Raw genomic sequence first — 26,976 nt, forward strand, 5'->3', positions numbered from 1 at the left:
GTGTCACAGAGAGAGACAGTAAAGTGTGTTTTATCTACAGCAGATCTACAAGCCCATGTGTTGTTGTGAGCTCCAATCTTCACCATGTGTGTCTGGGGGAGTTTGGGATCCCCAACCCCCACACAGTGCAGCTGTCCCCCCCCCCCCACACACACACAGACAGAGAGAGAGAGAGAGAGAGAGAGAGAGAGAGAGAGAGAGAGAGAGAGAGAGAGAGAGAGAGAGAGAGAGAGAGAGAGAGAGAGAGAGTGGTGGGGGCGAATGAGAGAGAGAGAGAGAGAGAGAGAGAGAGAGAGAGAGAGAGAGAGAGTGGTGGGGGCGAATGAGAGAGAGAGAGAGAGAGAGAGAGAGAGAGAGAGAGAGAGAGAGAGAGCGAGAGAGTGAGAGAGAGAGAGAGAGAGAGAGAGAGAGAGAGTGGTGGGGGAGAATGAGAGAGCGAGGGAGAGAGAGAGAGAGAGAGAGAGAGAGAGAGAATGGTGAAACAGGAGCAGTGCTGACGTTGCATCATAGTGAATGAACCTAAAAACACACGGACTCCATTCACTGTAGACTGGTTCTGACTGTCTGCAGGGTTCTACTGGGTTCTACTGGGACGAGCGGTACCATCATGGCCATTAAGGTCCACAGCAGGCAAGGTTATTATAGTTTTCTATTTTTCATTAACAATTTAAAAAAATATATATATATATAGTTTTTACTTTGTTTTAAATGTCAGTTTGATTGGGTTTTAAAGATGGATTTGTCGTGTTTTTATTTTTGTAAAAGACACAGTTTGATGTTAGTCTATTAGTTTCAGTTTGGGGCATTAGAGGGATGAGATTCAACAAGTTAATATCATTTAGTAGTAAAATAGTTCAATAATAGTCAATTAATATAGTCTTACATAGTTAAAAGGTTTTTTTGTGTAAAGAGGCAAATATTGTACTTTTACTCCACTACAATTATTTGAAAACTTTAGTTACTAGTTACTTTCTAGATTTTGATTATGTATTACAAAACCACTTCAGCCATATGAAAATAGCAGATCTACAAGCTCACAGTGCATCGCAATGCGGTGCACTGTGAGCTTGTAGATCTGCTCTTTTCAAAAGATTTGTATACATTTTGAAAACTTGAAATGGGACATTTCTGCATAATGAGTTTTACTTTTGGTACTTTAAGTACATTTGGTTGCCAACAATACTTTTGTATTTTTACTCAAGTAAAATTTCAAATATCATAAACTGGTCAAACATTGGCCAAATGTTACACACTTTTAGTAAAAACTTAATTAGTACTTTTCTCCACCGCTTCATCGCAGAGCCATGGTGGCTCTGGCCGGGCTCCAGCTCCACGCCCAGTCCGCCCCTCGGCCCTCCGCCCCGGCGGGACGGGCCCACCGCGGCCCCCGGAGGATGGACGACGCGCCGCGGCGCTCGGCGAGCTGGAACGCGGCCGGCGGAGCAGGAAAACCCGGGGCTCCGCAGCGGGCCTGGCCGCCCGGCGGAGGCGAGGGCGGCCAGCAGGGGGCAGCAGCAGCGGGGCAGCAGGAGCTCATGTACCGGGACGTCAAGACGTTCCTGAGCCGCGTGGGAGGAGACCCGCGGGAGGCTCGGTACTGGCTCACACAGTTCCAGAGAGCCTCCTCCAATCAGGCCCCGGCTTTTGCTGTTATAGAGGTAATGAGAGAGAGAGAGAGAGAGAGAGAGAGAGAGGGAGAGGGAGGGGGGGAGAGAGGGAGGGAGAGAGAGAGAGAGAGAGAGAGAGAGAGAGAGAGAGAGAGAGAGAGAGAGAGAGAGAGAGGGAGGGGGGGAGAGAGGGAGAGAGAGAGAGGGAGAGACAGAGAGAGGGAGGGGGGGGGAGAGACAGAGAGAGGGAGGGGGGGGGGGGAGAGAGACAGAGAGAGAGAGAGAGAGAGAGAGAGAGGGGGAGAGAGGGAGGGAGAGAGAGGGGGGAGAGAAAGAGAGAGAGAGAGAGAGAGAGAGAGAGAGAGAGAGAGACACACACACACACACACACACACACACACACACACACACACACACACACACACACACACACACACACACACACACACACACACACACACACACACACACACACACACACACACACACAGAGAGAGAGAGAGACAGACAGTGTATTATTATTAATTGCCATTAATAAGTCATCACTTCAACATGTTCTAGAGAACAGTCTAAATGCACAATATATGAGGATCTGTCAGTCATCATGAGGGACAGGCCAGTGGACAGAAGAGCCATGAAGAACATCTGGTTGAACAAAGTCACTATAACTGCTGCATATCACTGTTACCATGTCCTCATGGTTAGAGTTTACCCATGAGGACATGGTTCACAGTCTGTCTCCTTGTCTCCTGTGTCCTAGGTGGACAGGACGGTGTTTAACCATGAGGACATGGTTCACATCCTGGCGTTTGGACTCTCCTTTCTGCAGCGGATGGACATGAAGCCTCTGGTGGTGATGGGGCAGAGCCTGGAGGTAGAGCCGGCACTACAACTCATCCTCCAACACAGCCTTGGATCACAATACTGTTATCTGTCATGACCGTCTTGGATGATCTTCAAAATAGTGTTTGCACTTTCTCCCTTTTTGGACCGTACATCTACATAAATGTTCATATTTCAATTATAAAGTGCTTACCCCGTGGCCACAGATGTTACAATTATGTGTGGACCCTCAAAAGTACCCGTATATTCTGTATTGTTCAATAAAAAGCATTTTAATCCGATCGATGGCCATTTTCTCATAGAGTTATAATGCATCAGAGTGCAATACACCTCCCAACCGATAGGGTCACGTGGTTGAAAGCGTGGAGAAAATACAGAGAAAATGGCCACCGGTCGGATTAAAATGCTTTGTATTGAACAATACGTAATATACTGGTACTTCTGATGGCCCGGACATAATTGTAACATCCGCGGCCATGAAGTAAGTACTTTATATTTGAAATCTGAACGTTTATGTAGATGTACGGGCCAAAAAGGGAGAAAGTGCAAACACTATATTGAAGATGTTCCGGCATGGATCTATAGAAACAATGTTTTTCTTTTTGTAAGGTTTAAAAAAAAATACCATGACATTCTGGTAACAATTTTTACATCAAATTATTTTTAAATATTAATACTATTTTATCATTACAATATATATATATATTTTGCCAATCATTATTTGCCGGGCCACTTGCAACATCCTCGTGGCCCAGTAGTGGGCCTCTATATGGACCCACATTGATGGTCCATGATTCATGTGTCACTCAGGAGGAAGAGGAGGAGCTTAGGAAGAGCAGCTCTCTGATTGGAGAATGCCAGATGTTGACCGAAGCCCTGCAGAGACTCTCAGCGAACATCATCCCGTTCTTCTCCGGAGACAACTTCCTGCAACTCCTCCCCCAACTCAGGTAACTCCACCCACAAGACAGGTAACTCCACCCACAAGACAACGACAGGTACACACACACTAGAGCATTGGTTCTCAAAGTGGGGTCCGGGGACCCCCAGGGGTCCTTGAGGGAGTTCCAGGGGGTCCCCAGCTAATTGATAGATTAGGCACCAAATGGACCCTTACAGATCTGTAACTCTGAGAGTGTACAAATGGAACCAAATGGACCCTAACGGGTCCATTTGGTTCCATTTGTACACTCTCAGAGTTACATTAACATAGATTTTACAATAAAAATTGGGGTCCAAGAGATAGAAATGCTATAAAATGGGGGTCCGTAGCCTAATGCATGACAAACTGGGGGTCCTTGAAATTAAAATAGTTGAAAATCACTGCTAGAGCCGTAAAAAAAATCTTCTCTTATGGGGGTCCCTGGCATATCTTTTCAAATGGGGGTCCGCAGGCTAATAAGTGTCACTTTGGGGGTCCTTGACATGAAAAAGTTTGAGAACCACTGCACTAGAGTACTAGAGTATAAACCTAGCAACAAAAAACATTTTGTTTTAAATGAAAATATATCACCTTTAATTGAATGTTTTAGATAGATTTTGGCTATTGATTTAGTAAAAACATGTCCCAAAACATGTCTAACATTACGTGAAATATGTAACATGATATGTTGTGCTGTGTTGAACAGGCTGCGTGAATGCGCCTAATGTCAACACAACATCACGTGACAGGCTAACAGTGCATCGCATTGTTCTTTTTGTCAAGCGACGCGCTCGCTCGAGTATAAATCAATCACGTGATATAAATAACATTGTGCAAAAGAAGCGGAAAGGATCTTAATGTTTACAAGGAGAGCAAGCAGTTTGCCTAACCAGTGTTTCCCTTAGGATGACGTTGTAGCGGGGGCACGGTGGAGCAGTCGGTAGCGCCTCACGGCTAGAAGGTCCTGGGTTCGATTCCCCCCGGGGACGCTGTGGGCGCTGGGGGGGGGGCGTGTTCTCTCCTCCACGTCATCAGTGCCCACACCCTAGGTGGGGTTGGCGAAAGGGCCTTTCTGTGTTGCATGTTCTCCTTGTGTCCCCTAGGGTAGGTACCCTCACAGAAAACATGCAGTAATCCTGGTCTTTATCCACGAGTTTCCTATGGCATCACTTCCTATCGATTTGATCCCTGATACCTGATCAAATCGACAGGAAGTGATGCCCACAACGCCCTAGGAAACTTGTGGATACCGCCTCCCCCTGGTCAGCCGGGGCGCCTGATGGAGGGGAAAGGAACTGGTTGGAATAACGTGTTACTTCCACGCTCTACAGTACGTCCTACCGGGGAAACTCCCCCCTGTCAGGTGATAAGAAGCGGCCTGCTCACTCCTCATGCGTTGAAGGAAGCATGAGCTCAGTCCGGGTCTCTCCCCAGGCTGGCAGAGGAAGAGTAGTGCCCGGGATTAGGCAATTGGCACTAGGTGAAAATACTATTTAGGCGTTGTGAGCTTGTAGATCTGCTATTTTTGGCTAAAGTTCTCCTCAGAAAAGGGATGCTAGGGTTCAAGTGGTTAATGTAAAAAAAAAACAAATCCTTTCACACTAAGATTTGGAGGCCCCCCCTGTAGTAACTCTGAGGACCCCCTAGGGCAGTGGTTCTCAAACTTTTTCATGTCAAGGACCCCCTAATTGACACTTATTACCTCGCGGACCCCCATTTGAAAAGATAAGCCAGGGACCCCCAATAAGAGAAGATTTTTACGGCTCTCTAGCAGTGATTCTCAACCATTTTAATTTCAAGGACCCCCAGTTTGACATGCATTAGGGGCTACGGACCCCCATTTAATGGCATTTATACCTCTGGGACCCCAATTCACATTGTAAAATCAATGTTAATGTAACTCTGAGAGTGTACAAATGGAACCAAATGGACCCGTTAGGGTCCATTTGGTTCCATTTGTACACTCTCAGAGTTACAGACCCATACGGGTCCATTTGGTTCCTGTCCATCATTTAGCTGGGGACCCCCTGGAACCCCCTCAAGTACCCCTGGGGGTCCCCGGACCCCACTTTGAGAACCAATGGCCCTAGGGGGTCCCGGACCCCCTGTTGAAGACACCCCTGTCCTTAAAAAGGATCCTAACCTTTAGTCCCTCCCCCTCCGCACAGGTCGGCCCCTCCCTCCGTCGCCGTGGATACGGGACTGCTGCAGTGGAGCCTGGACTGCGGAGCCATCCCATTGGTCTGTCCGGTGGGGCGGGGCTTGGACGGGCGCTCGACGACGCTGGACTCTGTGGACGTGGTGGCGGCCATCTCACGCGCCCTCCGACCTCTGAAGGTCATGTACCTCAACGACGCCGGAGGCCTGCATGACAACCACAAGGTGTGTGTGTGTGTGTGTGTGTGTGTGTGTGTGTGTGTGTGTGTGTGTGTGTGTGTGTGTGTGTGTGTGTGTGTGTGTGTGTGTGTGTGTGTGTGTGTGTGCGTGCGTGCGTGCGTGCGTGCGTGCGTGCGTGCGTGCGTGCGTGCGTGCGTGCGTGCGTGCGTGCGTGCGTGCGTGCGTGCGTGCGTGCGTGCGTGCGTGTGTGTACCAGTGATGTGAGTGAAAAAGTGAAACAGTGAAAAAGTAACTAGTTACTTCACTAGTTAAAGTGTCCGGGTAGCTCAGTCGGTAGAGCTCTCGGCTTTGGACCATAAAGTCATGGGTTCGATCCCGGGTACCGCCAACTCAGCGCATGAGTAGCGCGGCTTGGGGAGCGACAAGCTCTGTGGTAAGCACTGGGAGCTGCTGGTAGGTGTTGAGCTCCACCTCAGCATTCCATCTCTCAGGAGTCTATCGCAGGGCTGCCAAGTTTCAGGAAAATCTAGGAGTGAGACTTTAGTGTCATCACATGCACACCGGAGTATTTGCGTTCTTTTGCGTTTTTATTTCGGGTTTTTGTTACTTTAAAGGTAGGGTAAGTGCTATTTTTTGGTTAAAACAAAAAGTATTTTGTTGAAAGGTTAAAGCACTATATTCTGATAGTAATCATTGCTATAGAGTGTTTGTTCAGTAACAGGAGTCTCCCCGTCTCTCCAGCTCTTTAATAAACAGAAAATACATTTTCCGGTAGGTGTCAAAATCTCAGCCAATCAGGAGAAAGTACCCATTTTTAAACTTCATTTTTATAGTGTTCCAGTTCCAATTTTGCCTGCTCATTTCTTAGTGTCATCACTTCCAATTTCACTTGTTTAATCTATATCCTGATTGAGTTCTCTGTCCTGATTGGATAAAATTGGAAATTAAACTGAAACTGAAACGAAAATGCATTTTCTGTTTAATAAAGAGGTGGAGAGACAAGGAGACTCCTTTTACTGAACAAACACTCTATAACATTGAGTACTATCAGAATATAGAGCTATTTAACACTTATTTCAACCAAAGCAAATCACTTACCCTACCTTTAAGTCGGTTAATTCGGTACAAAAAAAATGTACTCCCTGAAGTGTAGCTGTGTGGCAAAAAGGAAACGTCGCAGCCGACGGGCGGCGCAGAGCGCATGGATGCATATTTATAGCAGAAAGAGCTTCACATTTAACTATAGCCGTATGCTCATTCAATTCTGAACCCATTCTTAAAATGTCTAATTCTCTATTAGCTGTGAAGGGTCTTCTTTCATGTGTATCAGTCATGATGATTGTTTCGCCATCAAACAATGTCAACAAAAAGGAAACATCGGCGGGTCCTTCTTCTCTCCAGTCCATCGCGCAGCGCACCTCTCCAACCGTCGTCCTAAAACACCCTCGCCCCGGGTCCAATCCGGGCGGCCACGGTCTGCAAAAAAAATGGGGCAGTGTGTTTTAGGACGAGCGTTCCGTTTTCCACCCGGTTGCTGTTTTTCTGCTCGGAGGCTTTTTCTTTTTCTTTTTTCTTCGTCCCAGAAGTGGGGGGGGGGGGGTATCACTCACTACGGCAAGCCTCAAGCAACAAGTTATGGAAATATATAATTAACCCATTGAGACCTGAAGCCGATTCTACATGTCTCCTAAATCTCAACAGCATTCTGAAAAACTTATGTTTCTATATCAGTGGTGCTCAATCTTTTTCATGTCAAGGACCCCCAAAATTATATGTATTTGGCCGCCGACCCCCATCAAAATATGTTGTTCCAGGGACCCCCAGAAGCAAAGATTTGAGTTAAAAATGTTCCCTTTAAAAATATATATATTCAAAGATTTACACACATTTTCACAATTTTCCAAAAATAGGCCAAAGTGTAAAATAATGCTTTTTAGCTCAAATCTAAAAATGACACAGTTCCAGGTCTTAATGGGTTAAATAAAACAAATATTATAAAGTAGTGAGAGGGGGAAAAAAGCGTGTGAAATGGCAGGTGTGGCGTGAGGCGTGTGAAGAGGTTAAATTGCGTGACTCTCACTCTCAAAGGGTGAGACTTGGCAGTTCTGCTATTGCATTGTAACCGGGAACAGACTCCTGCGTTTTCGGCGGATACCGACGATAAGCCTCTCCGACCCACTTACTATAAAGTTACTGCAAAAAGTCGTTGCGTTCCAGTAACGTTCTACCACTGAACGTCGGCGTTGGGGGGTTCAGAGTTATGCCTGATTTGTACTTGGTTACGTGTCGGTGTTGTGCACCGAAAATAACAGATCTACAAGCTCGCAATTTTTAGGCTGACGCAGTGCTTAATTTGTAAATTATCAGGTGCCGGAGCTCATGAATAACAACTAAAAGTCATTTATGAACGTAACTCGGTTTCATTTCATCCACGGTTCTTTTCCATTGCAGAAAGGGACATTGAGAGGAACTCATGAAAGTTCAATTAATAATAAATAGCCTAACATAAAAACCTATTGTATTGTATTGTATTGATTGTGCATCTGAGGGAGGTGACAGAGAACCTTCTAGAGCAGGGGTCTTCAACAGGGGGGTCCGGGACCCCTAGGGGGTCCTCAGAGTTACGACAGGGGGTCCCCCAAATCTTTGTGTGATATGATTTTTTTTTTACGTTAACCACTTCAACCCTAGCGTCCCTTTTCTGAGGAGAACTTTAGCCAAAAATAGCAGATCTACAAGCTCACAACGCCTCGCGCTGCGAGGCGTTGTGGGCTTGTAGATCGGCTATTTTTGGCAAAGAGTTATAGGTGTGTAGAGGGAAAAAAATAGCAGCGAAAGTTTATCTGAATTGTATACAATATAGAGTAGGGGGTCCCTGCTTCGTCTCTCTCTCAGCTAGTGGGTCCTTGGCCTGAAAACGTTGAAGACCCGGAGCTCAGCCAGCTCTGGCACAAATGAAGCCCTGATGGCTTTACGGTTAGAACATAAAAAAATGGCGTTCATAAAATGTTTTTGTCCTCAGAAGTTTATAATAATAAAAAAAAATGTGTGTGTGTGCGTATGTGTGTGTGTGTGTGTGTGTGTGTGTGTGTGTGTGTGTGTGTGTGTGTGTGTATGTGTGTGTATGTGTGTCTGTGTGTGTGTGACCAGGTGTTAGATCTTGTGTCTCTACCAGCTGACCTTCCTGTTCTGTCCAGCGTCGATTGGCTCCGCCCCTCTCAGAGGCGGAGACTGGTTTCCATCTCCGCCCTGCTCAACCAGCTGCCAATCGAATCGTCCGCTGTCATCACCTCTGCAAACACACTGCTGACAGAACTGTTCAGTCACAAAGGTACGCACGCACGCACGCACGCACACACACACACACACACACACACACACACACACACACACACACACACACACACACACACACACACACACACACACACAGTGTGTACATGTGAGTAGTTGTTGTCTATTGCAAAATGTAACGTGAGTTGCTCTTACATTTTATCTACAGGTTCTGGAACCCTGTTTAAAAATGGAGATCCAATACACAGGTACAGGTACACACACACACACGCACGCACGCACGCACGCACGCACGCACGCACGCACGCACGCACGCACGCACGCACGCACGCACGCACGCACGCACACACACACACACACACACACACACACACACACACACACACACACACACACACACACACACACACACACACACACACACACACACACACACACACACACACACACACACACACACACACACAGTATATTGTCTGGGGGGAATATCATCACAAAACTTCCGTACTCATAATGTCCTCACCAATGTGTTTTTCAAGGTGTCTAGTAACACATTTCAAAGCATTGTAGTGACATCTGCTGGAAGTTGAGCTGCTACCTTATCCGGGAACAATCTAAAAGGTTTCTTTTAGCCTTTCGTAGGTTGCGAGGGGTCAAAGTAGTTTTTAGGTTTTTGTCTTTTTGGTAAATGGTAAATGGTGCATTTATAAAGCGCTTTCATCTAAAGCGCTTTACATAGATTGTGTATTACATTCACACACACATTCACACACACATTCACACACACACAGTCATACACCGATGGAGGAGGAAACCATGCAAGGCACCAACCTGCTCATCAGGAGCAATTAGGGGTTCAGCGTCTTGCTATCAATCTAGTTAAAGGGGAAATCCACCCATTTTCAATATTTAACTATGTCATTAATATAGCATAAAGGAGTTGTGTGGAAATAAGAAAAAAGTTCCCCCCTTTCTGTGTTGCCTTGAACTGGAGGATTGATTGTGGGTTTAACATTGCAAATTACAACGTGATGACTCATCATGTTGTAATTTGCAATGTTAAACCCACAATCAATGCTGCCAATTGAAAATGGGTGGATTTCCCCTTTAAATCTGCTGTATTTTACACTACTACATCATTCATGTATTGTGCTGTCTCACACGGTGTGTGTGTGTGTGTGTGTGTGTGTGTGTGTGTGTGTGTGTGTGTGTGTGTGTGTGTGTGTGTGTGTGTGTGTGTGTGTGTGTGTGTGTGTGTGTGTGTGTGTAGGTACAGCTCTCTAGAAGGCATCGATGTGACTCGTCTTCTGTCTCTGATCAACGAGACGTTTGAAAAGACTCTGCGCTCAGATTACATCACAACACTGGAGGGACGACTACACTCTGTCTACCTCTCTGAAGGGTACACACACACACACACACACACACACACACACACACACACACACACACACACACACACACACACACACACACACACACACACACACACACACACACACACACACACACACACACACACACACACACACACATATTACAAAGTGTAAGGTTGTCAGAAGAGAAGCAGTGACTCTGCAGAGAGGGAGAGACAGACAGACAGACAGACAGACAGACAGACAGACAGACAGACAGACAGACAGACAGACAGACAGACAGACATACAGACTGAGAGAGAGAGAGAGTCTAGGATGCTTGTAATGTTGGTCAGGGTGTCATATAGGAGAGAGAGAGAGAGAGAGAGAGAGTGTTGGTCAGGGTGTCATATAGGAGAGAGAGAGAGAGAGAGAGTGTTGGTCAGGGTGTCATATAGGAGAGAGAGAGAGAGAGAGAGTGTTGGTCAGGGTGTCATATAGGAGAGAGAGAGAGAGAGAGAGTGTTGGTCAGGGTGTCATATAGGAGAGAGAGAGAGAGAGAGAGAGTGTTGGTCAGGGTGTCATATAGGAGAGAGAGAGAGAGAGAGAGTGTTGGTCAGGGTGTCATATAGGAGAGAGAGAGAGAGAGAGAGTGTTGGTCAGGGTGTCATATAGGAGAGAGAGAGAGAGAGAGAGTGTTGGTCAGGGTGTCATATAGGAGAGAGAGAGAGAGAGAGAGAGTGTTGGTCAGGGTGTCATATAGGAGAGAGAGAGAGAGAGAGAGTGTTGGTCAGGGTGTCATATAGGAGAGAGAGAGAGAGAGAGAGTGTTGGTCAGGGTGTCATATAGGAGAGAGAGAGAGAGAGAGAGTGTTGGTCAGGGTGTCATATAGGAGAGAGAGAGAGAGAGAGAGTGTTGGTCAGGGTGTCATATAGGAGAGAGAGAGAGAGAGAGAGTGTTGGTCAGGGTGTCATATAGGAGAGAGAGAGAGAGAGAGAGTGTTGGTCAGGGTGTCATATACTGTAGGAGAGAGAGAGAGAGAGAGAGTGTTGGTCAGGGTGTCATATAGGAGAGAGAGAGAGAGAGAGAGAGTGTTGGTCAGGGTGTCATATAGGAGAGAGAGAGAGAGAGAGAGTGTTGGTCAGGGTGTCATATAGGAGAGAGAGAGAGAGAGAGTGTTGGTCAGGGTGTCATATAGGAGAGAGAGAGAGAGAGAGAGTGTTGGTCAGGGTGTCATATAGGAGAGAGAGAGAGAGAGTGTTGGTCAGGGTGTCATATAGGAGAGAGAGAGAGAGAGTGTTGGTCAGGGTGTCATATAGGAGAGAGAGAGAGAGAGTGTTGGTCAGGGTGTCGTAGGGAAGGTATCCAAACTGAGAATCCAGTGTATCCGGTGCCCATAATCAATACAATTCTAATAATTTAACAGCCAGTTGGTTTACAATTCATAACATTTCTTAAAGTTGACAATTATTTATGAATTATGGTTTATTTATAAAGTCACATGGTTTTAACTGTGTGTACGAGGTCTAAGTTTTCAAATCATTGTAGTGGAGTAAAAAGTACAACGTTTGCCTCTGAGATGTAGTGGAGTAGAAGTAAAATTAAAGACAATTGGAAATACTCCGGTAAACTAAAAGTACCTCAAAATGTGTACAGCACTTGAGTAAATGTACTTGGTTACTTTCCACCACTGATCCTGCAGGTACAGTGCAGCGGCCATCATCACCAGGGAGCAGGTCTCCAGTGGGACTCTGTATCTGGAGAAGTTTGTGGTGAGCAGCAGCAAACAGGGCCAGGGAACCAGCCACATCCTCTGGGAGAACATCAGACACGACCTGGGCAAGATGTTCTGGAGGTCCAAGGCCACCAACAAGATCAACCCCTGGTAGGTACGCACCCACACGCACGCACACACACAATATGCACACGCACACACACACACACACACACACACACACACTCACACACACTCAAAGGATGGACATGCACAAGAATATGTATTCTATCAGTCGATTAAGACCGGGAAAGAATCTGTGTCATTTTAAGATTTCTTTGGCTATTCAAAAATGTATTTGCTATTTTTTGAAAAATCTTGAAAATGTGTGCAAATCTTTGAATATATTTATATATTTTTTGGCGAATATTTTAACTCATATTTGCTGCATATTTGTCCCTGGAACAAAACATTTTGAGATGAGGGTCGGTGGCCAAATAGTAAATACATAATTCATACATAATTGTGGTGATCCTTGACATGACATTGATTGAGAACCAATGATGATAGCAACATGAGTTTTTCGAAAACTGTTAGGATTTAGAAAACATTTGTAGAATCCCCAGAAATAAAGATTGGAGTTACAAATGTTTGCTTTTAAAAAAGGTCTATATATTCAAAGATTTGCACACATTTTCACGATTTTTCAAAAAAAATAGCAGATCTACAAGCGAGTACCGCGTTATGAGCTTGTATATCTGCTATTTTTTGAATAGCCAAAGAAATCTAAAATGACAGAGTTACGTTTCCAGATTGAATGGGTTAAAATGATTGTAGCTCTATATTCTGATACTCAGTGTTTGTTCTCCATGCCTCTCCACCTCTTTATTAAACACAATGTATTTTCAGGTCGGGATACCAATTTCTTCCAATCAGGAGAGAGAACTAAATATATACTATACATAATGTATACCTCCCCTCCCCTCTCCTCTCCTCTCCTCTCCTCCTCAGGTATTTTAAACATTGTGATGGTAGTTTTGTGAATGGAGAATGGACCGTGTTCTGGTTCGGTCTGTCAGACATGAGAGACTCCTATGAGCTGGTGGAATACGCCAAGAGCCTCCCTGACTCCTTCATCACCTCCTCCTGACTCCTCCATCACCTCCTCCTGACTCCTCCATCACTTCCTTTTCTATGGATTAGTCACCCCATTTTTTAGTTTTTGTCTCATTCCTAAGCCAATAATATGATGACCAGCGGTTCCGGTAGGAGATACAAAGGAGACTCTTTGTTTCTCCTAGCGGAACCGCTGCCGGTCATTCTGGGGTCATTATGGGGTCATTATGGGGGTGAACGATCTCTATAAACACCAACCCCATTGATATTTGCTTAACTTGCTGCCGAGCCAATCAAATGAAGCTATGAGAAACTGAACAGGAAACATGTGTGATGCCCCCTTCTGGAAACCTGGGGGACTACAGCTATGAACAGGGACTAATATTATGATGAACTTAATGATCAGTGTGTTCAGACATCCTGAATGCTCAGGAACATCAACATGGTTCATTCCTCATTTTATTGAACACAAGGAACAAATAAATAAGTGCTGCTCTAACCTCTGGACTACTGGTTGTTTTATAATGACTGTTATTACATAATATGTGTTATACTTACTGTTAGACATAATATGTGTTAAATTTACTGTTAGGCATAATCTACCATAAATATGTAAGTAAGTACATTTTATTTATAAAGCACCTTTCGAAACAATGTTACAAAGTGCTGTACAATGGAACACAAAATAAACAAGATCAACAAGTTACAAACAGGGTATAATAGTAAGAACATCTGAGTAATAATACAATACAACAAGGATTAAAACAAAGCATTGACCTGTAGAGTCAGGTAAAACTTCATGGGACGAAATGCTTAAAAAACAAATGTGTTTTTAACATGCTCTTAAAAACCTTTGACAGACTCAGCATTGTTTAAGGCCAAAGGTCATAGTTCCACAGTGTGGGAGCAACCACTGCAAAGGCCCGCTCACCCTTTGTTTTGAGCTTTTGGTCGCGGGTATCTTCAGAAGGCCTTTATCAGATGACCTGAGGGATCTCACGTTATCCTTAAGGGGCAGTAGGTCAATGATATAAAGTGGGGCCAGCCACTTACTTTATAACGTACATGGGCAACTGGCGGCCCGGGGCCACATGCGGCCCCCCACCTTCACTTAATGCAGGTTAATATCAAAATACTATATTAGTAGCTTAATGACTATAGTATTACAATTATATTGTCTTGTATTTGTATTTAAGTTCATAACTAAATGCATTTAAATTAAATAAAAATGTTACTTTTCAGGATTCTAAAATAGCAAAAAATAAAAACAGGATTCCAATTCAAAGATAGCAGATCTACAAGCTCAAGACGCGTTTTGAGCTTGTAGATCGGCAATCTTTTCTACTTTTGTGGAAATAGAATGGCGAAGTACGGCATTAATTTACGAAAAAAGTTAAGAGGTAGATAAGAGGTTTCTGTACAGTATATGCAATGTGCCCGGAGTGAGTGTGGAAATAAAGTGTCCCTCTGCATCATCAAAGTTGCATAAGTAGTGCTATTTTCGGCTCAAGTTCTCCTCAGAATAGGGATCCTAGGGTTCAAGTGGTTAATGTAAAAAATAAAAATCATATCACACAAAGATTTAGCCGACCCCCTGTAATAACTCTGAGGACCCCCTAGGGGTCCCGGACCCCCTGTTGAAGACCCCTGCTCTACATCGTCCTCTAAGTAACGCACAGACATACATACACCCACACCCACACACTCACACACACACACACACACACACCCCCACACACACACACACACACACACACACACACACGCGCGATGTGTCTAATGATGATAGTAAATAAACAATTATAGCAATGAACTTTATTCATGGAGCTCTTAGCGAAGCTAAAGTTACAAAGTGCTTTACATGACAATCACATCAAATCAAATAAAACACAGAACAAAAACAACGTGTGCAAAAAAAGTGCAATAAAGTGAAATAAAAACATGAGAATCTTAGATAAAAAATGATCTAAATGATGGAAAGCAGCAAAAGGAGAAAAGAACAGAGGAAGCAGACGACGCCCACATAGTGCTTAGAGGTGAAGAATAAACATATATATATATATATATATATATTTCTGGGGACCCGCTGGAATCCTCTCCAGGACCAGGGTTTGCCAGATCTGCTTATTATAATTTCTCCGCAAGATTTTATTTGAAAATAGCAGATCTACAAGCTTGCGATGCGACGCGTTCTGAGCTTGTAGATCTGCTATTTTCAAATAGTTGATGTATATGTTAAAGTGCTCATGCGGCCCTTAGTCACTTCTTTTGGGCTGGTTTTCCTAGACCATGGTTGCTTGTTTCTCTCACAGAATCTGGCAACACACTGTCCAGGACCACTGGGGGGTCCCCGGACCCCACTTTGAGAACCACTGAATCACAATAATTAAAATAACACCAACATTAAGCAATATTACACGAGAGGGTGTGCTTTGCCGTCATTATTGGCACGCCAGTGATGCAGTCAGGAACGAGGCGGAGCCGAGTTCTTGACCGCATCACTGAAGTGCCAATAATGACGGTAAAGCACACCCTCGAGTGTAATATTGCGATTATACAACAGTTACCAACAAAACACATCCAAATGTATTCATATTGTGGGGCAATTCATAATAAAAATGTTTGGCTATTGTCCGTTTCCCTGTAAAGAGAAGAGTTTTTGACGGAGACATTAAATAGTCCCTGTAGCAGCGCTCTGAGGCACCGTCTCATCAACACAGCTGAGCTATCAATGCTTGAACAGTGGAATGAATTCCAGTAGGCTATATGCTCCGTCGTACGACCGTGTCACGTGGCCAAAATAACTGATCTACAAGCTGTCAACGCCTCGCGATGGCGACGCGTCGTGAACTTGTAGATCGGCTATTTTCGCCGTGCGATACCTGGCGACGCGTCGTGAACTTGTAGATCGGCTATTTTCGCCGTGCGATACCTGGCGACGCGTTGTGAACTTGTAGATCGGCTATTTTCGCCGTGCTGTTTGTTTTCGTCTGTTTGTTTTCCCACCGTGGGACAGCGTGACGTCACAGCACAGCTGTGCCATATATGGTCTAATCAGGTGTGGACTGCAGTGCGGAGTGATTTATTAATGTGATCTGGCCTGTGCTATCATGCCGGTTTGAAGCACGGCTAGATAGCTATTTCAACCAATCAGATTGCTTGGTTGGAACTACCTGTTGTATAATAACTCTTAAGTAATCTCAAGTTTCTCCTGGACACTCACATGTCATCACAAACAATGAATAATAAAATGCATGAACAAATAAAGAGAAAAATAAAAGAAATATAAAAAATCATTATGTCTAAAAAATCTTTTATTCGCCGATACAAATATAATGTCTGTGGGAAACCATGTTTGCTTTTTCAAAGTCATATAATATAAAGTTAAATAAATTACATAAAATACATCTTGATTTATTTGGTGATAGAGGACATTACATGTTTTTGAGATTATTTACATTAAAAGCTTTACTAGCACCAAAGCAGTCACAGTGGTGTACACATATATAATATTGATGTGTATTTATAAAAGGTTAAAGTGAGTGTGTGCATACATCTTGTACATTGTGGCACTTTATGTACATACACATGTTATGTACATATACTGTTCTATACATACATTATATACAGCACGTACGGTACTTAATGGAAATAACTTCTTTTTCGGTTTCGTCAAGGCTTGCTGATCCTGTAGGAACGTTGGGAGAGGACCAAAGTGTTGTATATACTGCCTCAGAACTAAGCTCTGGATCTACGCGCTGTGGAAAAGGAATCACGGCGGTACGGAGGTTTCACTATTTATTGCATTTCTTATGGTCACTCGAGGGATTACTCCTAACCTCCTCAGAGTGAGACTGGTAGCTCCTAGTCTCCTCAGAGTGAGACTGGTAGCTCCTAGTCTCCTCAGAGTGAGACTGGTAGCTCCTAGTCTCCTCAGAGTGAGACTAGTAGCTCCTAGTCTCCTCAGAGTGAGACTGGTAGCTCCTAGTCTCCTCAGAGTGAGACTAGTAGCTCCTAGTCTCCTCAGAGTGAGACAACTATTCCACACTCTCCTGAATGCTACAGTACGTAACGAGTCTGGAACTACAATAGAGTCTGGAACTACAATAGACTACAATAGAGTCTGGAACTACACCTCCCAAAAGCACAGAAAGGAAGCTGTCATCGGTATGTCATTTCTGTACACGAAAATATATTTTATATCTTTATATTTTGTTTTCATTTCTGATAAGCAGCAAAGCTATATAGGATTTGATTATTTTGATTTATATCAGGACAAATTTGCGGGACTGTAAAGACAAAACGGAAGCGTAGAGGAAGAGGCGTCACGTCCGCTTTATCCCCGGATCATTTCAGAGCTTCCGTTGCTCCAGACTGGATGATGGAAGCATTTGAACATTGAGGCAGAGAATGAAGCCTATCGGCACAATGTGAAAACTAAACTAAATAAATCTCTCCCATCTTGACCACCTGACCAACGTCTGACCAATCAAACTGTCCGAACGTCTTCGGCTGGTCAGAACATGTGGGAGGTGGAAGAACAGCAGAACAGAGTTCTGACAGGCACAGCAGAACAGAGTTCTGACAGGCACAGCAGAACAGAGTTCTGACAGGCACAGCAGAACAGAGTTCTGACAGGCACAGCAGAACAGAGTTCTGACAGGCACAGCCGGAGTTGTGAAAGAAGTCATATTGTAGTTGTTGCCTACCCTCTCCTCTCACAACACCCTCTCCTCTCCTCTCACAACAAACACCAGACGTCGGGTTGGAAGCCTGTAGACCACTCCCTCCTGACCTCTGTATCACTGGACAAGAAAAGGTCAAAGGTGAGAGGTCAATTGGGCCGTGTTTTAATTCCACTTATTCTGCTCCTCTTTAGAACCAGCAGCACATTATTCTGTTCATGTTCTATAATCACACATAATGTGTGTGATTTAGTGAATATTATTCACTAAATCAAAGCATTTATGATCAGCTGTTTGTAATAAAATGAAGTACACTGTCCAATAAGCATCCAGAAATACAAGCATTCATTGTTTTCATGTGTGGTGTTGTGTATTGCTGTTTATTGTGGTGTAGTGTTGTTTATTGTAGTGTTGTGTTAATTGTGTTGTGTTGTGTTGTGTTGTGTTGTATAGTGGTCTCACCAGACTCTATTTGGGGGTAGTGTGGTGTAGTGGTGTGTACTATAATGTATTGTTGTTTATTGTGCAGTGCAGTGCAGTGCAGTGGTCTCACCATCACAGTGTATTCGGGGGCAAAGGTCACTTTGTGTCTCTCCTGAGATCCACTGCTGCTTCCACTGACACTGTTCTTACGCATAATACCTGGAATAGAAGAGCAACACAATCATTACCATAATACCTGGAATATAATATCATTACCATAATACCTGGAATATAATATCATTACCATAATACCTGGATTATAATATCATTACCATAATACCTGGAATAGAAGAGCAATGATTACCATAATACCTAGAATATAAGAACAATACAATAATTACCATAATACCTAGAATAGAAGAACAATACAATAATTACCATAATACCTGGAATAGAAGAACAATACAATAATTACCATAATACCTGGAATAGGTTACAACATAATAATTATAATAGCTATACAACAGTATACAATAGTATAGTCATATACTAGCCTGCACTATGCAGAAACAACAACAACACAAGGTCACAATATATCCTCACTCACAGTATCCCTCCTAAAGCACACCCCAGTATGTAAGCAAAAGGTTTTCACACAGTTACTGATTGACAGTACAGTATTAGTAACAGAATGATTTCATTGGAAAAAAAAAGTGATGAATCAACCCTTAGCAGCTCAAACCAACCTTTCCATGTATGTGTGTGTGTGTGTGTGTGTGTGTGTGTGTGTGAGCAACATGATGAGCTACATGTTTTCTCCTCTACATAAACATGGCCATGACACGTTCAGACAAAAACGTTTGTAGTTTGAAACGCTGAGGAAGGCCTGCATGACGAAACACGTCCATTTTAGCTATGACTATTATTTTTGTACCTTTGGCTATTAACACATCGGGTGCCAAACACGGTCTGAACCGTGTGTTTACTTAGTGGCGGTTCCGAAGCTTCGGTGCCGAACACGGTCTGAACCGTGATTTCAGTCTTTTTGTTTTTTTCGTTTTTCTCCGCGCGGGCGGGGCTAGAGCAGCTCTGGGAGCACCCATTGTAATCCTGCGAAGGAAGTGCCAGATCGCTCACCGGAAACACTTTTTTTCCCCCCCATCCGGTTCCTGTCTATTTCCTACTTTGAAACGCCTATATCTCCGAATCTGTTTCCTGTGGGGAAAAACGGTCATGCACGATGCGCGATTCCCCCCCCCCGTTGTAACCCGCGAGGGGATGTTATGGTTCCAGCCTGTAGCCAGGCTCATGGCAGAACATGAATCGATGCTTTTTTTTGCGTGGATTTGCTTGTAACGCACGCGGAAACAACAAACAGCAAAGCGCAGTCAATGGGAGAATGCTGGCACCCACGGTAAGTTGTTATGAAAAAACGCTGGCACCCGATGTGTTAAGAAATAGCAGATAGAAGCACGCTATGATCTTGTAGATCTGCTATTTTTGAAAAATCTTCAAAGTTTTTGCAAATCTTTGAATATATATATATATTTTTAAAGAAAACATATTTAGATCAAATCTTTGCTTCTGGGGGGGGGGGGGGGGTCCCTGGAACAAAACCTTCTGAGATGGTGGTCCGTGGCCAAATACATATCTAAAAATGTTTTCTAAATCCTAAGAGAATGTTAGGACAGTGGTGCTCCAACTTTTTCGAGTCAAGGACCCCCAAAATGATATGTAGTTGGCCGCGGACCCGCATCTCAAAATATGTTGTTCCAGGGAGCCTCCAAAAGCACAGATATTGCTTTATTCTATTCAAAAGAGTTAAAAATGTTCACTTTAAAACATATATATCAAGGCTAAAGATTTGCACACATTTTCTGAGCTTGTAGATCTACTATTTTTTTAATAGCCAAAGAAATCTAAAATGACGCAAGATGCTTCCCAGGTCTAAAAGGGTTAAAGAATCCAGAACCACTCAAGAGAGTGTGGATAATTCTTTCACTGTATATCGTCTAGAGTCTGCACCCAGTTAAACTTCAAGAGATCAAACACCTCAAGACTTCCCCTCCAGCTGAGAGATGGTCTAATCTGTGCCACCATAACAATTAAAAATGTTTTGTGCAAAATGTACACATGGAACCCGTAAGGGTCCATTTGGTTTGTACACTCTAACTGTAAGGGTCCACTTGGTTCTTAATTCCATCAGTCATTTATCTGGGGACACCCCTGAACCCCCTCAATGACCCTTGAGGGAGTCCCTGCACCACATGTTGAGAACCGCTGGTCTAGTCCTCATTTAGAGTGTATGATGCAAGCTAGGGATGTTTAAAGACAACAGGGTGAATAACGTGTGTATGGTAAAAGTGTTCGTACATTGAAGACGTAATGGACGTAATAGAAACAGTTATTGCCAGACCCAGGGGGTCGGGCCTACATGAGGCTTTGTACCTGTTTTCTCCATACATGGGCATGCCCCCTTTGCCCTTAGGCCCAAGCCATAAAAGTCTGTCCCCCTTTCGTCCATACATGGGCATACACAGGCTGACACGTCATGTGAGGCTCTGATCTTTCAACCACTAGGGGTCTGGCAGTACCAGGTATCCTGGTTCCCTTGTTCTATTAAACACAGAACAATGTTTGGATCCGACTGACAGAACACAGCTGATGAAGACCAGTATTTAATAAAGCCATTAGTGAGGACAGTGTGCAGGACCTCCTCCTCTTCTCACTACATTGACAGAGCACGTACTCCCTAGTTTTCAGATATTGAGAAGGTCGATTTATGTATTTTTTTCAGAGCCAGTGATGCCTGTACATTGCATCTGCTAATCGGTTTCCTTTCTGAAAAACGATTTCCCACCATAGACGTCGTTGTCGTCTTGGTTTCCCTGCAGTTTCTCCGACAGCTTATCTTTGGTTTCCTCCATTTTCCGGGACAGTCGTTCTTTGGTCTCCTCCATCATCCTGGCCGAGAACAGCTCTCTGGTTTCCTCCGTCCTCTCAGAACACTCAATTTCTCCGCTCAGTTCTTTCTCCTTGTTCTTCTTCTCCTTGCGGTCCTGGAAGAACTGCTTGACAGAGGGGGGCGTGGCCATGAGGCCCCGCCTCCTCAGGTACTTGACGGTGAGCAGGGTTCCTCCCAGGGTCAGGGCGTTCCTCAGCGGCGTGCTGATGTGGTACATGGCGTAGGCGGTCAGCAGGTGACCGCTGGAGGAACCTCTCAGGAGGCCCACGATGGAGTCCGGGACGCAGATCAGCTCCAGGAACGGCACCAGATTCATGCCCTTCGTGGAAGCGTAGTAGAACGTCCCGTACCAGCCGCAGGACGTCGACAAGTGTACGGGGATCATCACCTTTCCGTACTGTCTGAACATGTTCTTGAACCTCTGGAAAAGACCGACGGGCCTGTTCTGCAGGAGGAGGTCTGGAGATGTGGAGGAGGTAGCAGTCGTGGGGCAGACCTCGGTCCCAGGTTGTTCCGCACGACGAGGCTTGCTCCCTGCCTGGGTTGCAGGAGTGGAGCTGGGATGAGGTTCATGTCCTGGTGCCTGGGTTGGAGGAGAGGAGCTGGGATGAGGTCCATGTCCTGGTGCCTGGGTTAGAGGAGTGGTCCTGGGCTTAGGTTCATGTCCTGGTATCTGGGTTGAAAGAGTGGTCCTGGGCTTAGGTTCATGTCCTGGTCTCTGGGTTGGAGGAGTGGTCCTGGGCTTAGGTTCATGTCCTGGTCTCTGGGTTGAAAGAGTGGTCCTGGCCTTAGGTTCATGTCCTGGTCTCTGGGTTGGAGGAGTGGTCCTGGGATGAGGTTCATGTCCTGGTCTCTGGGTTGAAAGAGTGGTCCTGGGCTTAGGTTCATGTCCTGGTGCCTGGGTTAGAGGAGTGGTCCTGGGACGAGGTTTATCTCCTGGTGGTGCCTGGTGGAGTTGTGCTGGGTGTAGGGCTGCTGCCTTGCCGGTGTCAGACGTTGATGACCAGCGCTGAGCCGTGCGTTCGACCCGGCTGCACGCGGCCGAGGGAGGGTCAGACACGCCGACCGGCAACGAGCGCAACGCCTGCCGCAAAGCCTTCTGGGACAGGAGGACGCGCTGCAGCATCATCATCATGTACCTGTACTGGCCTCCTGCCTCCCACCCACCTCTAGTTCTGTGACTTACACCTTCTCACTGTGGTTCATCACACATGAACACCACACGGTCCAAATGATACAATAAGGGATGGATGCAATGGTGTCAACATTTGCAGCGTGCTCAATGTGTGTTTCAAGAAGCTCATTTGGTACAGCTGGTACTGCTGCTGCTGCTGCCTTTATGGGACAATAACGTTTTAGAGCCTTGATTTTATACCGGAAGTCAACGGACAGGCAGCTTGGCCTGATACTTTGTCCAAATACGGAGATGTCTGACATCACAGTGCTGACGCCATACACTGGCCTCCAAGTACTTCGTGACTATTTCGCTGTAATGCTGTCACTGAAATAGGCACTCAACTCGTTCTTATGATGTCATTAAATACTTTATACTTTATTTATTTAGTGTGATTACTGATACTGCTGCTGCACCACTGCCGCTATGAATTATACTTTATATATCATATACTTTAACTCCACGAACCAGCAAATATGAAAATGTCTCGCATCATAGCACTGACGTCATATCACTGACGTCATGGTACTGACATCATAGGCCGGCCTCCAAGTACTTTGAGCCTATTTCACCTGCACTGTAACCTGCAGGTGAAATAGGCTCTCATCAATCTCAACGTTGCCCTCAATGCCCTCAATACCCGCATATCTGACTAAATACCTCCTAAAAAATTGCGACACCTACTGCCACAATACTAGAGGGAGCGTAAACAACGATAACGGGTAAATTATCTTTCTACAGCACTGCCATCCAAGTGTGGAATGCCCTGACCCCATCCCTTAAAACATGTGGATCACTGTACCCTTTAAAACAGCCCTGAGAATTCATCTTTCAGGAGGGCAGAGGGGGAGGTAGTTAAAACTTCTCCCATAGACAGGCGACCCCCCCCCCTTTTTTTCTTTAATGTGCAAATGAAAGGCACTGCTGACGTTCTTATGATGTCATTTGGTTCTTATTGCCTAATCTGGCCGAACAAAGTCCATGTTCGCTGGAAGTATGCTGCGGACTTAAAGGTAGGGTAAGTGATTTGCTTTGGTTAAAATAAGTGTTAAATAGCTCTATATTCTGATAGTACTCATTGCTATAGAGTGTTTGTTCAGTAAAAGGAGTCTCCTTGTCTCTCCAGCTCTTTATTAAACAGAAAATGCATTTTCGTTTCAGTTTCAGTTTCATTTCCAATTTTATCCAACCAGGACAGAGAACTCAATCAGGATACAGATTAAACAAGTGAAATTGGAAGTGATGACACTAAGAAATGAGCAGGCAAAATTGGAACTGGAACACTATACAAATTAAGCTTAAAAATGGGTACTTTCTCCTGATTGGCTGAGATTTTGACACCTACCGGAAAATGTATTTTCTGTTTATTAAAGAGCTGGAGAGACAGGGAGACTCCTGTTACTGAACAAACACTTTATAGCAATGATTACTATCAGAATATAGTGCTTTAACCTTTTAACACAATACTTTTTGTTTTAACCAAAAAATATCACTTACCCTACCTTTAATAAATGCACACCTATCAACCAATCAGAATGCATGATTTGACTAACCTCGTTTTATAATAATCGTCTCTGTCGGGTGGAAACCTCATATGGTCCAAATCGGTTCGTTTTCAGGATTCAAATTCAAAAATATCACAAGTAGCAGATCTACAACAAGCTCAAAACGCATCTTGTATAGATCTGCTCCCTGACCTGATCTACTGCGCAGGGGGAGGGGGTATGTGCGGTGGTGTAGCGTGTCCTCCCTACCTGTAGGGGGCAGCATGCTGCGCAGGGCGGAGGGGTAGAGGCCCGTCTTGGTCGTCGCTCGTCTCTGCCGGCTGTTGAGCATGGCGGCCGGCGCCACGATGCCAGGGGGCGGGACTTTACCCATCCTCTCATACAGAGACTCAATCTCTCTCTTCTGTTTGATCTGCAGGGTGTGGACCTCTGACTGATGTCTGGAGGGGAGGGGCAACAAAAATAAAACTGTTAATAAACTATACTATTAACCATTAACCCATTGAGACATCGGATTATTGATGATTACTGATTGGTTATTTGAATGATTATGTCTTCTTTTGTTTAGTTAATGTATTGGGTCTGATATTGATTTTGATGATGTTAATTATTAGTACATGTGAGTGTGTGTATCCATACATATGTATGGGTGTATATATATACATATATATATATATATATATATATATATATATATATATATATATATATATATATATATATATATATATATATATACACACAATTATTATTATTTTTGTACCTGATTGGGTTTTAGATTGGTGTTACTGTATTTTAGAAAAGCTTCCTGTGGACAAGTGTTGAAAATTAGCACTTGTGCTATATACACTGTAAGCAATGCATCTGGTTCCGTCCAATGTAATTTGTGATGTCCATATCATACTATAATTCTAGTAACCTCTGTCTGTAGTGGTGAGTAGGTGAGTAGGTGAAGCTACCCGGTTCTCCTCAGTGGCTGGAGCAATTGCTCTGATTTTGCACACAGCCATTGACCATTACCATCTGAACTTAACTGTGAAGCCCGTTTTTCAATTTCATCAAATCTCAGCTTCTTATTAGCGTTTATGTGTGAAAGAATGTCGCCTCCCGGGTTGCCAGATCATGTGCGCATATCCCCCCACGGATGCGTCGACCGGGTATGGTCTAGTCAAATAAATAAACATAACATAACATAACCTGAAGCCGATTCTACACGTCTCCTAAATCTCAACAGTTTGTTATCTGCTATTTTTGAATAGCCCAAAGTATAGAAAAACGCTTTTTAGCTCAAATCTAAAAATGAGACAGTTCCAGGTCTCAATGGGTTAAGACCTGAGGCCGACTCTACAAATGCCTTCTAAATCAGTGGTTCTCAAACTTTTGTGTGTGTTTGGCCGCGGACCCCCGTCTGAAAAGGCTTTGTGCCAGGGACCCCCAGAAGAGATTTATGTCAAAAAAAAAAAAAAAAAGAGTGAGCTATGAGCTTGACGATCTGCTATTTTCCTGCCAAAGCTTTCCCCACCACAATACGGGTGATGGGGTTTAAATGGTTAATCAATATTATTAACCATTTAAACCCTCCGAGTTGCAACTGTACTTGGACTGTCTGCGGCTAATCTCGTCGCAAAATGGCAGATCTACAAGCTCTGTAGATCTGCTATTTTTTGGCTAATGTTCCCCCCAGAATATGGATGCAGGGGTTGAAGTGGTTAATAAATATTAGAAAATGAATCAACAAAGATATTAGTAAACTATAAGAAATGTACAAACTAAACTATAATAAACCATTCATCTAACTGTCAATAAACTGGTAATAAATGAAACTATTAATACAATATTTATGTATACTGTACAGGAGGCGTGTGTCGTTTCCACCGCAGCCAATCACCTTTCCCGTAGCTCTTGCAGCTCCGTCCAGATCTCCTCGTCCTCGCTCTCCGATTGGTCGGAGCTGAGGTAGGAGGCGGAGCGAGGGCTGCTGGCCGCCCCCTCCCACAGGCTGATGCTGAGCCGTCTCACTCCCCCCTTCCTCCTCCTCCGATCTTCATCCTCCTCCCGCTCCTCCTCCTCCTCTTCCTCCTTAAGACTGGCACCAGCATCAAAGTTTAGCATCATCATCAATACGGACAATATGGACGATGTCTTGCTTTTTAGTGTGATGTGTGTGTTCTTCACTTCCTGTGGCTTTGTTTTAATCAGAGCGCCAGAGCACAGCTGCTGCGCTCACCAGTGAAAGCGCACGCTCGGAAAAAAATGAATCAATAATAAACTAGAAAATGTGTTCCTCGGAGCACAGGTCTCCGCCAGTACTGTTCCTGATTAATCCTGTCTTAAGTGTTACTTGATTAATCCTGTCTTAAGTGTTACTTGATTAATCCTGTCTTAAGTGTTACTTGATTAATCCTGTCTTAAGTGTTACTCCGCCATTTCTCAGCCATTTCGTGATTATTCCTGTCTTACCTCACTTTGAAAGAGACTTAGACTCTTTCAAAGTGACACATCTATTTATAGGCCGCTATACGTCATGCGTCTCACTAGCCAATCAGAGCACTAGCCAATCAACGTATTGTCACGTGTCACGTGAGGCTTGACCAATGTTAGCTTGGCCGAGGGGGGGGGGACGGAAAGTGAAAACATGGTCTCCTGGCGGAGACAATAAAAAGACGTTGGGCTTTGGGCCTAACCTGACACAACCAGATCCAAAAAGCCTGGTTCACACATTTGTTTCACAGCTTATTAGGAACCTAGTTACTCAATACCGCCCCCATCTGGCAGAGTCAGGTTACTTCGGGCCAGACTCAAGCTGTAAACTTTGCACCACCTATCTATCGGTCCAGAGGCCGGGCTGGGCTGAATACCGCGGGCCAGGGCCGGGCCAGGGCCGGGCTAGGGCCCACATTTTCGGCCCGTGCAGGGCTCTAGTCCTCACTAATGCTCATTATACGATGGAACCATTTCCGTCAGAATCCTGGCTACCAGGTCTGTTCATTTCAAACAACTTTTGTATTCACTTTTTTTATTAATGCAAGAACAACG

The 26,976-nt window shown here is 44.5% G+C and overlaps 2 protein-coding genes across 2 annotated transcripts in view; one reads left to right on the top strand and one right to left on the bottom strand.

Moving 5' to 3' along the window:
• Positions 1-575: 575 nt before the first annotated feature.
• On the top strand, positions 576-13,261 carry nags (N-acetylglutamate synthase). The gene is made up of 10 exons (XM_084072485.1): positions 576-635; positions 1,301-1,658; positions 2,368-2,481; positions 3,261-3,400; positions 5,541-5,754; positions 8,860-9,040; positions 9,212-9,251; positions 10,274-10,405; positions 12,061-12,243; positions 13,084-13,261. Exons 2-10 carry the CDS (start codon positions 1,305-1,307, stop codon positions 13,220-13,222), a joined length of 1,497 nt encoding a protein of 498 aa, XP_083928611.1. The 5' UTR covers positions 576-635; positions 1,301-1,304; the 3' UTR covers positions 13,223-13,261.
• Positions 13,262-14,994: 1,733 nt separating this feature from the next.
• LOC311054863 (uncharacterized protein) overlaps positions 14,995-26,976 on the bottom strand; it is a 43,504-nt gene continuing 31,522 nt past the window's right edge. Inside the window, exons 21-25 of the mRNA XM_084070860.1 lie at positions 25,829-26,026; positions 24,190-24,380; positions 18,427-18,515; positions 17,262-17,993; positions 14,995-17,022 (exon numbers count right to left, since the gene is read on the bottom strand). Of these exons, the coding sequence (XP_083926986.1) occupies positions 17,991-17,993; positions 18,427-18,515; positions 24,190-24,380; positions 25,829-26,026 (481 nt within the window). The 3' untranslated portion in view covers positions 14,995-17,022; positions 17,262-17,990. The remainder of the gene's footprint in view (positions 17,023-17,261; positions 17,994-18,426; positions 18,516-24,189; positions 24,381-25,828; positions 26,027-26,976) is intronic.

This window comes from Gymnoscopelus microlampas (genome assembly GCF_963454915.1).
Source record: "Gymnoscopelus microlampas genome assembly, chromosome: 11".
In the NCBI taxonomy this organism is placed as follows: Eukaryota; Metazoa; Chordata; class Actinopteri; order Myctophiformes; family Myctophidae; genus Gymnoscopelus; species Gymnoscopelus microlampas.

Bases quoted from the DNA above. Each gene is read 5' to 3' on its own strand.
- nags (XM_084072485.1), top strand. From the start codon at position 1,305: ATGGTGGCTCTGGCCGGGCTCCAGCTCCACGCCCAGTCCGCCCCTCGG. The intron at 2,482-3,260 runs GTAGAGCCGGCA...TGTGTCACTCAG, and splicing joins TGATGGGGCAGAGCCTGGAG to GAGGAAGAGGAGGAGCTTAG. The intron at 9,041-9,211 runs GTACGCACGCAC...TTTTATCTACAG, and splicing joins AGAACTGTTCAGTCACAAAG to GTTCTGGAACCCTGTTTAAA.